The sequence below is a fragment of the Musca autumnalis genome, unplaced genomic scaffold (assembly GCF_047663935.1).
Source record: "Musca autumnalis isolate F117 unplaced genomic scaffold, ASM4766393v1 scaffold_2, whole genome shotgun sequence".
NCBI lineage: Eukaryota > Metazoa > Arthropoda > Insecta > Diptera > Muscidae > Musca > Musca autumnalis.
Window position 1 is genome coordinate 236,066,219 of NW_027411755.1, and position 13,745 is coordinate 236,079,963.

Here is a 13,745-nt window from a genome sequence, read left to right on the forward strand (position 1 = left end):
CCATCTAAAATTCTCAATTTAATCAAGGCCTTGTATACTTCAGATGCCAAGTTCTTCATAATGGTAAATTATCTGATCCTTTTAAGGTTAAAACAGGGGTAAGACAAGGATGTATTCTGTCACCTATACTTTTCATTCTTGTCTTCGATGATGTAATGCGTTCAGCTTTGTTGGGATAGATTTTCTATAAATTCCGGCCGCTTTCAATTTTTTTATGAAGATTAAAATCACCGTGCATTCTTTGTAGATGTGCAATTTCTTGGCATTTTCTATTTAAAAGAGTTTTTGTGGTAAACAGGTTGCTGTTCGAATTTCCTTGTTGATTTTCCAGTATTTCCGGTATTAAATTTACTTCGTTCTGCTCAATGCTCTAAAATTTCTTCAGTCATATATGTTTCATTATTTTTTCTAGTACTGTCTCCAAGAGAGTTTTCTGTTATCTTGCCCTTCACATTATACCAAAGATTTTCTTATTGTTCACGTCGATACTTTCAAGTTACTTATTTAAGCTATCCTTCGCTTTGTTTTTAATCATTCGATCATTGAGTTTTTTTATAATTAATTCAGGGTCGAACGCGTACCCGACGATTGGAACATGAGCATCCAGTGTCCCGTCAATAAGAAAGGAGATAAGACTTTATGCTCTTCTCCCTATTGCCTACAAGATAGTGTCAGGGATATTGTGCGAACGACTAAAGCCCATGGTCAACGAAATAATTGGACCATACAAATGCGGCTTTAGACCTGGCAAATCCACCATTGACCAGATATTTACCCTGCGGCAAATCCTAGAGAAGACCTAAGAGATGCAGATCGACACCTACCACCTTTTTGTCGATTATAAAGCAGCCTTGGACAGCCCCGGCTTTGTAAAATGACTCTTAACTGACACAAGATCTTCAGTTAACATAGGAAAGAACCTCTCCGAAGAGTTTTGTACCAAAAGAGCTTTCAGGCAAAGAGACAGACTTTCGTGTGATCTTTTTAACATCCTGCTAGAAAAGATTATACGAGAGGCAAACGTCAACTGAAGTGGCACAATCTACACCAATAGCCATATGTTACTTGCTTATGCTGATGATATAGACATCGTGGGAAGATCAGTAAAATAAGTAACCGATACCTTTATGAAGGTCGTAGGAGAATCTGCCAAAGTGGATCAGGCGGTAAACGGCGAGAAGACCAAGTTGATGGTGTCGACGCGCAATGCGTCCATTGAGATCGGACCAACTGTTGAAGTTGGTTCCTATAATTTTGAGGCAGCAAAAGACTTCGTATACCTCGGCACAACAAACGACATCAGTTGTGAAATAAAAAGAAGCACTGTATTGGCCAACAGATGCTACTTTGGCTTAAGTAAGCACTTCAAAAACAAAGCCACAACTCGTCAAACCAAAATAACGCTTTACAAAACACTGATACTACCCGTGCTGATGTATGGTTCCGAAGCCTGGGTACTTGCGCAAGCAGATAAGGCAGTTCTTGGCGTGTTTGAGAGAAAAATTCTTCGAAAGATCTACGGACCGATCTGCGTTGACGGTGAATATCGACGTCGAATGAACCACGAGCTGTTCTGCTATACAACGACATTAATATAGTTAAACGTATTGAGATGCAGCGATTGCGTTGGCTAGGCCATATAATAAAAATGAGCGATGATGAACCCGCTAAAAAGGCGTATAAATTCGAGCCACATGGCGGTGCACGCAGAACTGGCAGGCAAAAGAATAGATGGCGCAAACAAGTGGATGAAGAGATGACAAGGCGCAGTATTCCAAAAAGCGAAGCACGAAACAGAGAGAACTGGAGATCTTTTCTTAGTTCGGTCTATGGAACAAATGTTCTGTAATGGGCCAGCTAAGTTAGTAATTCAGGGTCGTTTCTTCTTTTTTCAATTGGTTTTATATCAATGTACTGCATAGAAGCTTATCATCCGATGGCACATCTGCACCCGGACACGGCGAGCATTTCATTACGCAGATCCTATTGTATTTTATTTATCATAATATAGTCTATTTGATTACGCACTTTATTATTTCTGTTATCCTGCTGCGATTTCCACGTTTAAACCTTCTGGGATGTAATTGGAATAATGTGTTGGTGATAGTAATTCCATATTTTTGGCAGAACTGAATTAATCTGTCGACCCTGTAATTTCTTTCGCTGAGACCAAACCTTCCTGTAACAGTGCTTAAGGTAGAAACAGAATCAAACGTCGCTTGCTTTGCTTGCTTCGCAAATGTCAAATTATAAAGGAATGCCAAAGCTTCCTAAAGGAGAACGCAGGCGGATTTGCAAAGAGGCTCTGGCATTACTTTATAATTTGACATTTAGGGAAGCAAGCAAAGCAAGTCACAATTGATTCTGTTCTGGCCTATACCTCTTCGCTTCCTATTTTGGGGTTGAAGTCACCTTAAATTATAGTTATTTCGTCATTTTTCGCAATTCATTGATTTCATCATAGAATTTTTCAAGCTCATGTGGGAGCGTATACTTGAATAATGTTGATGTTAAGAGGGTTTCCTTTAAATTTGATCATCATGTCGTATCGAACATTGAAACACATCCAAAAACACAACCACCAGCCAAAAAAACTGGACATAAATGATTGATCTGTTCTAGAACAGCGAGAATCTACTAATTTTTACCCGATATCATAAGGGAAAAATTTTTTAACGTAGTAAAAATTGTAGCTTCTTTCAGGTTTTGGAACAGAGAATATGTTATACCCTAGACAGACGGCAGCGTTAATTTGCATTATCTGCCTTAATTCAAATTAATTCGTGCATTATCCACATTCTTAATGAGAGTATATTCATGCTCAGAGCCACAAGGAAAACAAAAAATACAGTGCAAACAACAACAAAACTGCAATCAGCTGTTTCGTAAATACAGAAACTGTCATCTGTCAGGCTAATATTAAATACACATCTTAATGCAAATAACGCTGCCGTCTGTGTAGGGTATAATACACTTTCGGACAAAATTCATACAATTCAAAGCAAATCCATATTATTTTACACTTCATTCATCTTTGAATATCTATCAACACTTGTAAATATTATGTCATTAGAATAAGAGAAATGTTCGTGACCAGCTCGTTTTATTTTAATGAATGAATGTAGTGGACCCTAAACATCGTTCCGTTTTTTTCTGTCTCGAATTCACGCCCAACATTTCGTGTAAATGTTTTATTATGACAGCTATCGTGTTGGAATTATAGCTTTTTCTGTGAAACACCCCACTGCATTTTTTCACTTTCATTGTAATTGTAATGGGTTGGTTGGTAATTTTGCATGAGCAATGTAAACAATTGTTCGCAGCTAAAGTATAATTTAAATAGAAAATCAATTTTCAATACAAACAAAAACGGAAATAATTGTCACATTGACGTACATACCAATTTAACGTTTGCATGTAAACACAGGCGAGACATTTTGGTTTTGGGTCGCTTGTGGAATGATGGGGCGAAATTTCCCTTAACCACACTTTGGCGTGTTAAAAATTATTTATTATTGAGAAAAATCCAATACACAGTGGTTCAAAAATATCAGCAAAATGGGATAAAGTGTATAAAATAGAAACGAAACATTAAACGAACTATTAAATTGATAAATTTTCAATTGAAATAATTGAAGTTGTAACTAATTAAACCTTTGTGACTTATAAACGATCTGGCAGACAGACGTATTAGTAGACAATGTTATTACAAAACACTTAATGTGAATTACATAAATAATTTTTTATTTATCACTTAGAGCAATTACATAGATAATTCTTTTTTTTATTAACCTTTTCAATATAAATGGTGTTTAAAAGTCAACCATTTATCACATTAAAAAATTATAAATATAATTGTTTGAAATTACTAAGTTTTCAAACAATGACTTGGAAGGAACCTCCCCCTAACAAATATCACTACAAATTATACCACCTAGGAGATTGTATCCCATTTCCATTTAAAAGTTTGCACTTACACTGTATTTTATTATTAACTATTAGATGGAATAAATAATTAGTTGTTTAAAAGTCAACCATTTATCAGATTAAAAAATTATAAATATAATTGTTTGAAATTACAAAGTTTTCAAACAATAACATCGAAGGAACCTCCCCCTAACAAATATAAAATTGCAACAAATTAGTTCACTTAGAAGATTGTATCCCATTTCCCTTCAAAAGTTTCCATTTTCACTGTATTTTATTATTAACTATAAACAATTAGTAAATGACGACGTTTTCATCAATGGCTTTACATGTTTTTCCATGTCTACAAATAATCACCTTATTAAAATTGAGCTTTTGTCTCGTAACACTTTATTGAATAAATCAATCATTAATGGAATACTTAATTAACACTATACGGTGATTATTTATAATTTGTATGTTTTGTTTTGAAAACAACAATTTTAACCTTTGAAGGGATTATAGAAGATTTTATTTTGAAAATTTTCCAATGTATTTATTGCGAACATATTTTGGAAAAATTTCCAAACAAAATCTTCTATAATTCCCGCAAAGGTTAATAACGTTAAAATCTTGTAAACAATATAAACAAATATGCATAAATTTTTTGTGGATATTGTTTACATTATTTTAAGGTTTTCGGCCCATTTATTGTTGTCGATTGACTTGAAAACTTCAGTTTGCTGTAGCAACGCAAATACGAGTATGTATAAGAACGGTACGTAGCTACTCTACGAGTGCACTAATTTGCCACAGACTGACAGAACGCATAGAAGATAGTAGAGTTGAGCCATCTGTTTTTATGTAAGTCCCAATTTACATTAGGCGAGTTTACATGCGGCAATTGTCAGTTTGTGGGTGAGAGAGGGTGTTGAGAGGCAAAGGGTTACCATATACCTCACCTCTCTCTCCATCAAACTGACAATTGCCGCAAGTAAACTCGCCTAATGTAAATTGGGACTTAGCTTTGTTTAAGAACTAAAAAGTTTTTACAATTTTTACCACTTTTACTCATTTTACCCGAAAAAGCGTTCCCGTACACAAAAAAGTTGTAAAATGGTCACTTCTCTTTAAACAAAAATATATATATAAAACCTTTTTACACGACAATTTGGGCGAGTAAAAAAATAGTAAATGGTTGCCGGCGTCTGATTGGCTGATACGCCGACTTTGACATTTTTTCCAGTTTTCTGACTTAATTTCCATTTTTTCGTTCCCGAACTATTTAAAAAAACTTGTGTGTGAGAACAAATTTTTTGCAGTTCTCCCTTCAACGGTTTTACTATTAAAAATTACGGGAACGAAGCTACATCCAACGTTTGGGTAATGTTTTGTGTCGTTTTTACACTGTTGGGCATGATGCCAAAAAATTCAAATTCATTTGAAATATATGCCGGCAAACAGATCAACGCTGGACTTTGGTGTCGGCTTCACCCCGTTGTTGTTGTTTTTTCTCAACGCCCACACAAAACTTTACTAAAACGTTGGATGTGTTTTCAGCTTAATTATTTCGTGATTTATGTTTGAGCAATTGAAAATAAAGTTGCAAAATGGACAATGATTTTTTGGTCATTTTTATTTTTAATAAAATTCAACATTTTTGATCCTTTAATATCCGCCATATTGGTGTGTTTTGGCAAATCAGCTGATTGCTTGCAAGTTTTTGCAGGGAAGGTGTCGGTTTACTTCTTATATTTTTCTTGCAAAAGAGAATAAAAACTCCTTCCTCTCTGAGAAAGTTCTTCCTGGACAATTCCTGTTGGGAAAGTAACCAGACAGACCTAATATGTCGCAAATTCTGATCAAACCGAATAAAAAATACTGATCTGTGGATAACCACAAATCAACCGATGCTGATGTTAACTGAATAGAGACATCGGTTTGTACAATTAGCCTCTGCTGGCATCACTGGCTTCAAAACTCCCAGGTTTCTGATACAATATGGGTTGCTAACAATAAATTGAGTAAACTTGTAAACTCTATTTCGCGATGCTTTATATACTGCCGTTTACAAAACACACAATACACAATTCGGATTTAAGGAAGGAAAAGGCACACGAGAAGCTTTGTTTTGTATACAAGTTCTTATACAAAAATGTCGGGAAGTTCAGAAGGACGTATTCATATGCTTCATCGACTACGAAAAAACGATTAACACGGTACAACACGATAAGCTGATCGATATAATCAAGTCTATTGGAATAGAATACAAAGAAATAAGATGCATAAAAAGTTTATACTGCCATCAAACTGCCCAAATTGATGTCAACGGAGATACAACAGAAGAAATAATGATATCCAAAGGAGTTCGACAATGATGTGTCTTATCTCCACCACTATTTAATATATACTCTGAAAAAATATTTCAAGAAGCATTTTTAAATATTCAAGAAGGTATAAAAATCAGAAATAAATATATGAACAACATCCGATATGCCGACGACACCACTATTCTGGCTGATACTATGTCCGGACTACAAAGTCTTATGAACAGACTCACTGAATACAGCGAAAAATATGGGCTAAAAATTAATATCCAAAAGACTAAGTTTATGGTGATTAGTAGAAAGAATTCGCACACGGACACATCTTTAAAAATACATAACTCTACTATTGAAAGAGTAAAATGTTTCAAATACCTAGGCGTTCTAATTAATGAGGAATGGGACAACAGCAAATAAATTAAATGCAGAATAGAGATTGCAAAGGACGCGTTTTCCAAATATAAAAAAGTGTTAACAAGCCATAACATAAACATTGAAACAAAGACAAGATTCATTAAAAATTATATTTGAAGAATGTTTGTTTTGTTTATTGTTGAAGTTCAATCTCATTTTCGATTGTTTGAGTGGAGTATTCCCCCATTGGCTCAACTTCATTTATTACTCTCTATTACAGAGAGTAATGTTTTTCAAAACGAACTGACAGTGTTGCAAAATGTTACTGATCGCTACCAATATCATGATTTCATCCCGGCGAAGGGAATTATCAATTGGCTTCTCAGTTTTTGAAATGATGCCTTTTTAGCGAAAAACCGAACTCTTTAAGTGTCTAGTATTCTCATATGAATGAGAATCACACTCACTTTTCGGCTTTTCCAAAGAAACACCAAAATCAAAATATTTTGCAACATGTCAGCACGTATCAACTAAGAATTCTTCGAATTCTGTGAGTTGAAAAGAACACCAACACAGTTGCCTGTGAGGTTGTTTATTGGAATTTTGTTTTTTTTTTGTTTTTAACAAAGCTCCAATTCGCCCGTGCCTCGGCTGTTTTTTGTTTGTTTTGTTTATTGTTGAAGTTCAATCTCATTTTCGATTGTTTGAGTGGAGTATTCCCCCATTGGCTCAACTTCATTTATTACTCTCTATTACAGAGAGTAATGTTTTTCAAAACGAACTGACAGTGTTGCAAAATGTTACTGATCGCTACCTATATCATGATTTCATCCCGGCGAAGGGAATTATCAATTGGCTTCTCAGTTTTTGAAATGATGCCTTTTTAGCGAAAAACCGAACTCTTTAAGTGTCTAGTATTCTCATATGAATGAGAATCACACTCACTTTTCGGCTTTTCCAAAGAAACACCAAAATCAAAATATTTTGCAACATGTCAGCACGTATCAACTAAGAATTCTTCGAATTCTGTGAGTTGAAAAGAACACCAACACAGTTGCCTGTGAGGTTGTTTATTGGAATTTTGTTTTTTTTGTTTTTAACAAAGCTCCAATTCGCCCGTGCCTCGGCTGTTTTTTGTTTGTTTTGTTTATTGTTGAATTCGAAGAATTCTTAGTTGATACGTGCTGACATGTTGCAAAATATTTTGATTTTGGTGTTTCTTTGGAAAAGCCGAAAAGTGAGTGTGATTCTCATTCATATGAGAATACTAGACACTTAAAGAGTTCGGTTTTTCGCTAAAAAGGCATCATTTCAAAAACTGAGAAGCCAATTGATAATTCCCTTCGCCGGGATGAAATCATGATATTGGTAGCGATCAGTAACATTTTGCAACACTGTCAGTTCGTTTTGAAAAACATTACTCTCTGTAATAGAGAGTAATAAATGAAGTTGAGCCAATGGGGGAATACTCCACTCAAACAATCGAAAATATTTGAAGAATACTAAAAATACCCTGGGCAGCTCACATATCGAACGAAGAGGTTCTCAGAAGAATGAACCGCACCCGAGAACTAACAACGCATATCAAAAAGCAAACGAGCGCTTGCCTGGGACACATTAAGTACGGTACACATTGTCAGTTTTGAATGACGATTTTTTGCAATTATCGATAACTGTCCAACCTTCCAGCAACCACAAAATATTTTGTGGTTGCTTGATGAATGACAAAAATGAACGGCCACAATAGCAAGCAACAACAAAGCTGTCCCAAATATAAACAACTTCAATTAATTCTCCTAGCAAATATAGAAGGTAGAAATTCCAGAGGTAGAAAAGAAACAACTTGGCTCAAGAACATATAGCAATGGACCGGATATCATAACGCAGACCACCTTATCAACACATCACGAAATAGAGAAGAACTCTTTAGTCAAATCATAAATAACATTTAATGGAAATAGAAACTATGTAATTGTATGATCGCTAATATTCGAAAATCGAATAAACAAATAAAGAAGAAGAAAACACACTCACTTCTCCATAAGGAGTTCAATAAAAAATACGTTGAATATGCAGTGTAACCCTTCCATCTTGAACGAAACAAAATAACCAATAGAACAAACTAAAATTTAGCAAAGCAGCAGGAGAAGATTGTTTATCAGCGGAAGCTTACGAAGCCATAACTGCAGCATGGGAGAAAGAAAGACAGTCTCCAACGTGGAAGAAAAGCATCGTTGTAAAGTTACCCAAAACTTGTGATTTGAAAGATTGTAACAACTGGAGATGAACAAAGTGGTATTCACTTAAAACGGGAACAAGCGGATGCCTGACTTAGAACAAACATTTCGCTTTATAAACATGCATACACAGAAAGGCTGGCAGAGCCAGTGTCATCATAGGATACAGAAGGCAATCACCTGCTTATTATACCATCCCCACAACCCGTTGACGACATTTGTACCAGGAAAAATGATAAGAATTGGACAATGGAACGTTAGAACCCTTCGAGAAATTTCGGGATTGGCTCAACTGGAGGCTCAATTCCATAAATTTAATCTAGTCATATTGGGAGTTAGCGAGAAAGATAAAACAACATCAGCAAATGGAAATCAGATCTTGCATAGTGGCAAGAAATAGAAGGGCGAATATGACGTAGGCTTCATAATATCGAAATAAAGTAATCTCTAAAAGATAGGAAACTAATTTCAGAACATTGTAACAGTAAGATTTTTACAAAAATAAGAAAATGCCTACAAATAGTACAACGGAAGATCCTGAACCCACTCTGAAAAACGATACTGCTCATCCGCATGATCCTCCTGATGGGTGATTTTAACGCAAAATCGGTAGCGACAACATAGGCCTATCTCATATAATGAGCAAACACGGAATGGGCATAAAAAACGAGAATGGAGAAATGTTGATAGAACTCTGCCAAAGTTTTGACATGGTGATTCGAGGATCAATATTTGGTGGCAAAAATTGTGCTAATACTAAAAATGAACTACGGAATAGTAACTGGAAACAAAACCAAACGATTGGATTGAGAACAACTGAAGGATATATCTAAAAGAAACGGGGTAGCCAACCTGATGAGAGAAAGCATCCCGCCAAACCCCAAATCATGGGAAGACCCCCACCCTAAAGGACATAGCCGATGAAGAAATCGGATTCAAGCAAAAAGAAAAACGAATGATCTAAATAACTAAGAGAGAAACTTTTTTTTTACAAATTTACCCACATCACTAACTAAATTCTGCTTAACTGTGCTAAAACCTCCCAAACCAGATGTTACTTTTTTTCGAATAAAAAAGTAAACAATTCTAATGAAAAAAAAACGTGTTACATAAAAATTCTCTCAATCCAAAATAAATTAACTTAGGTTGGAAAAAACTTTGCGATACAAGTTCGCAGACTATTAGAACGAACAGAGCCATATCCGACATATTCACGTTTCTGAATAAATTATCTCCAACGTCATTAATTAGATAATAGCTTTTAATTTCTAAAAACATAGAAAAAAATTGAGCAATCTTTTGAAAATGATAGGGCAATTCATCAGGTCACAAGAAAGCAAATTATTCATTTGAGCAGTTAGTCGTTTAGTCATGTTTGTTTTACAGACTTATAAAAATTCGCGATTTAAATGTTAAATTATTCTCTGTTAACTAAGTGTCATTTCGTTTTTAACACCACCGACTAATTGAAGCATTTATTTTTAAGTTAATAAATAACCACTTTGCACATTGTTAGCAATGCACAGTCATCCAATCTATATTGAAATTGTATGTATTAATGTGAGTTTAACTCTTTCCGGTAATAATTTATGACAACTTAAACCCCCACGTGCCACTTCAAATACTTTGTTAAATCCACATTAGAAGGACATTTCAGTAGTTAATTGTTGGGATTTTGTAGATTTGAAAGTGACACGAGGCCTTATTATAATGCTGATCTCTAAGCAGAACATAACCATTTTTTAAATTTTCTGTGGGAGGTATCCGAAGCAGTAATTATAGTACGAACTAATTAAATTCGGAAAGATTTTTTTATTCTATAGTCCTCATTGTGGAAAAGGGCCACGGAATTTGGTATTCTTATCTCTAAATATAATCTATTTATGTTTCTTTTTTTCTTGTAGTGGCTTGGACAGTTCATCGTGCAGTCAATGTATTAGCCTGCTAAAAAAATTGGCAGCCTTGGGTCACACAATTGTCTGTACAATACATCAGCCGTCGGCTTTGATTTTTGAAATGTTCGATAAGTTGTACACTGTGGTAGAGGGACATTGTATGTACCAGGGACCCATTAAGGAGTTGATTCCATTTTTGGCCGATCAAAATCTCATGTGTCCAGCTTATCACAATCCAGCAGATTTCTGTAAGTTGCAACAATGAATACTAAAGACTTCTGCCAATTACTTTGTATTTCCTCCTCATCCCTATCTTTTTGTCTTTTTAGTATTGGAAGTTGCCGTTGGCGATTATGAACGTGATTTGGAAAAATTAATCAATGCTGCGAATAAAAAATTCTACGAAGATAGTGATTTAAATCAATTGAATCGTGTAACCCGTCTGATTAGTCAAATTCAAGGTAGGTAAAAAACTATTTTCATTTTTTTTTAATTTCGTCTCTACAGTCTGATACAAATAAGACGACTTTCGAATAATCGATTAGTCATTTTTGCGTCGGAAAGTATAAAAATCGACTTTGGCATACTAAAACATAGTTTTCCTACTAAAGATTCTCTGTAGTAGAGGTTTCTACCACCAACAACTTTCATGAAAGTCCTAATATCGATGGTGAAGCCGATTTTAGTCCACTTTGGGTTGATTGGAATAAATCCATTGTTGATTTTTATCTGCATTGCCAATGACGAAAATCGACTTTTAGTTTCGATTTTCCCACTGAAGCTTACCCAAGAGTTTCTTTTTGGTTTTTCTAACCTAACTCTTATTATTATTATTGCTTTTACTGGTGAAAGAGGACATATACCTGAGGCTTACCTCCACGAACAGTTGAGAGCAGATAAAGCTTTTGTGTCGCTAGCAGCATCAAATGCGAAAACAGTTCTCGAAAGACGAAGGATCCGTATTGTATGGCCAGACTGCAAAGTCAAACACCAAGATGATATAAAAGCTTCGTTCCCGTACTTTTTTAGTGGTAAATGTTGTACGGGACAAAAAGTGGTAAAAATGTAAAAAATTTCAAAATCAAAAATGTCGTCACTTTGTGTCAAAGTCGGAATAGAGAAACCTAGCTAAAAATGACGCCAAAAAATTAAACATTTCTGGAATCCTACAATAAATGACAAGCTTCTCCATATCGTTTTACTATATTTTTTATCACAATTTTCAATACTTTTTATTTTTTTCCTTTTCGAATTGTCTTTGTTTTTCCATTTCCGACTTTATTTGTTTTTTTCCTTTTGTGTGTATTCATCATTGAATATTTTTCCTATCTACCCAGCAAACCAAAATCGGAAAAAACATCAGAGTTCGGACCGAATTCGGTCCGAAAGTCGGATGAAACGTCCGAGTTCGGATCCGAATTCGGTCCGAACTCTGACCGAAAGTCATATTGCGTGGTTGACGTGTTCTCTGACCGAAATTCGGATGAAAATCGGATGTTTTAGCCGACTTTCGGACCGAATTCGGTCCGAACTCTGATGAACTATCGTATAAATTTCTGATTTATTTACCGACTTTCGGACAGCTATCGGTCCGAATTCGGAAGTAAAATCTTATGAAATTCGAAAGTGTTTTAGTTAAGAAATATCCAAATCCTATAAAAGTTTATCTACTATAAACATATTAAAGGTTTTAATATCATCTTATGCTGTGTTAAATGCGGAAAACAAACTGTGGAGAACAACAAATTCGTCAACACGATCTGTGGAAATACATGTCTTCACATGCAAAAAATGTTCATACACATAAAAGTGTTAAGAAACTTAACTTTGGCCATATACAAATATAAAACATAGTGTTGAAGTTTGACGAAGAAAATCTTTACTTTCATTAACTTCACAAAAATAAAGAAATATGTATGCAACCGATCACTATGAATAACATTTAAACACTATCATGCATCAACACGCATAACAAAAATAAACCAAATTTGTTCTCTGATACAGAAATTAAAACCCGAGCACTCAATTTTTCTTCGTACTGCATCAATGTCGGCACATCAACAATTACACATTTACAATGTGCGAGCGAAACATGTACAATTCTTTTCTCTCTGCTTATTTACACTTAATTTTGCCAAAGCAGCACAAGAGAAAGTAGAAAAATTTCCTTCAGAGAGGGAGAGAGAGGACAGGAAGAAGTTCGTCAGACTAGTCGGACAGAGTTCGGACCGAAGTCGGTCAGACGCCTCGGAAAAAACTTCCGACTTTGAGCAGACGCGTCGGACGTCCGACATTGTGTTTGCTGGGTAGTTATGCCTGACAATTAAATGTAAAATTTACCATTTGCTAGATTTGCAAGTTTCTACACCAATGATGCACAAAATAAGTCCGTGTTTATACAGGGAAAGTTGATGGGAAAAAAAATTGAGTTTATGGGCGAGGGAGTAGAGAGGAATAAGAGGGGGTACACACACCTCTGTACCGCCAAATTCTGTTTTGTTTCGTTTTTCTTCGTATACAACCTGAAGTTGGCTGCAGATTTGTTTTTGCATTTTCTTTTATTTTATTTTCTCTGTCGAGAAACAAACAACAGCGAAGACAATTGAAAAAACCTTTTGTAGGAAAAACTATTTTTTAAGCAAAAACAATTCGAAATAAGTGGAGACGAGCAATTCAAGGGTTCCTTTAATAATTAATTGTTTATCACTCACGTCCATTTTTTACTTTTCATTACAATTTTGCCTTGGCTTTGTTTTTGAACGCAATGAGAAAATGGGTGTGAAGAAGAATAAGAAAAATTATAAAATTTACACAAACATGATTTCCGTGTCTAAACAACAAGGAAATGTTAAAAGAAATTGAGAAGAAAAATTTTCTTTCCAGTTTGAATGTCTAAACACTGTCTAATATGTGTGACTGTAGTATTCGTGCCATGAATCGACGCTAGAGTACTGCTTTGTTCATTGCTCTTCTACACAGCAAACTTTGTGTAGCTGAAAATTGCAGAAGAGAGCACAATTCAGCGCCAT

General features: G+C 35.1%; 1 protein-coding gene across 2 annotated transcripts in view; it reads left to right on the plus strand.

The window, feature by feature from the left end:
• LOC141395364 (ATP-binding cassette sub-family G member 4) overlaps positions 1–13,745 on the plus strand; it is a 131,751-nt gene that overhangs the window by 79,026 nt on the left and 38,980 nt on the right. For both annotated transcript variants that reach the window (XM_073971054.1, XM_073971053.1), the window contains exons 5-6: positions 10,726–10,964; positions 11,046–11,177. In XM_073971054.1, coding sequence (XP_073827155.1) covers positions 10,726–10,964; positions 11,046–11,177 — 371 coding nt within the window. The remainder of the gene's footprint in view (positions 1–10,725; positions 10,965–11,045; positions 11,178–13,745) is intronic.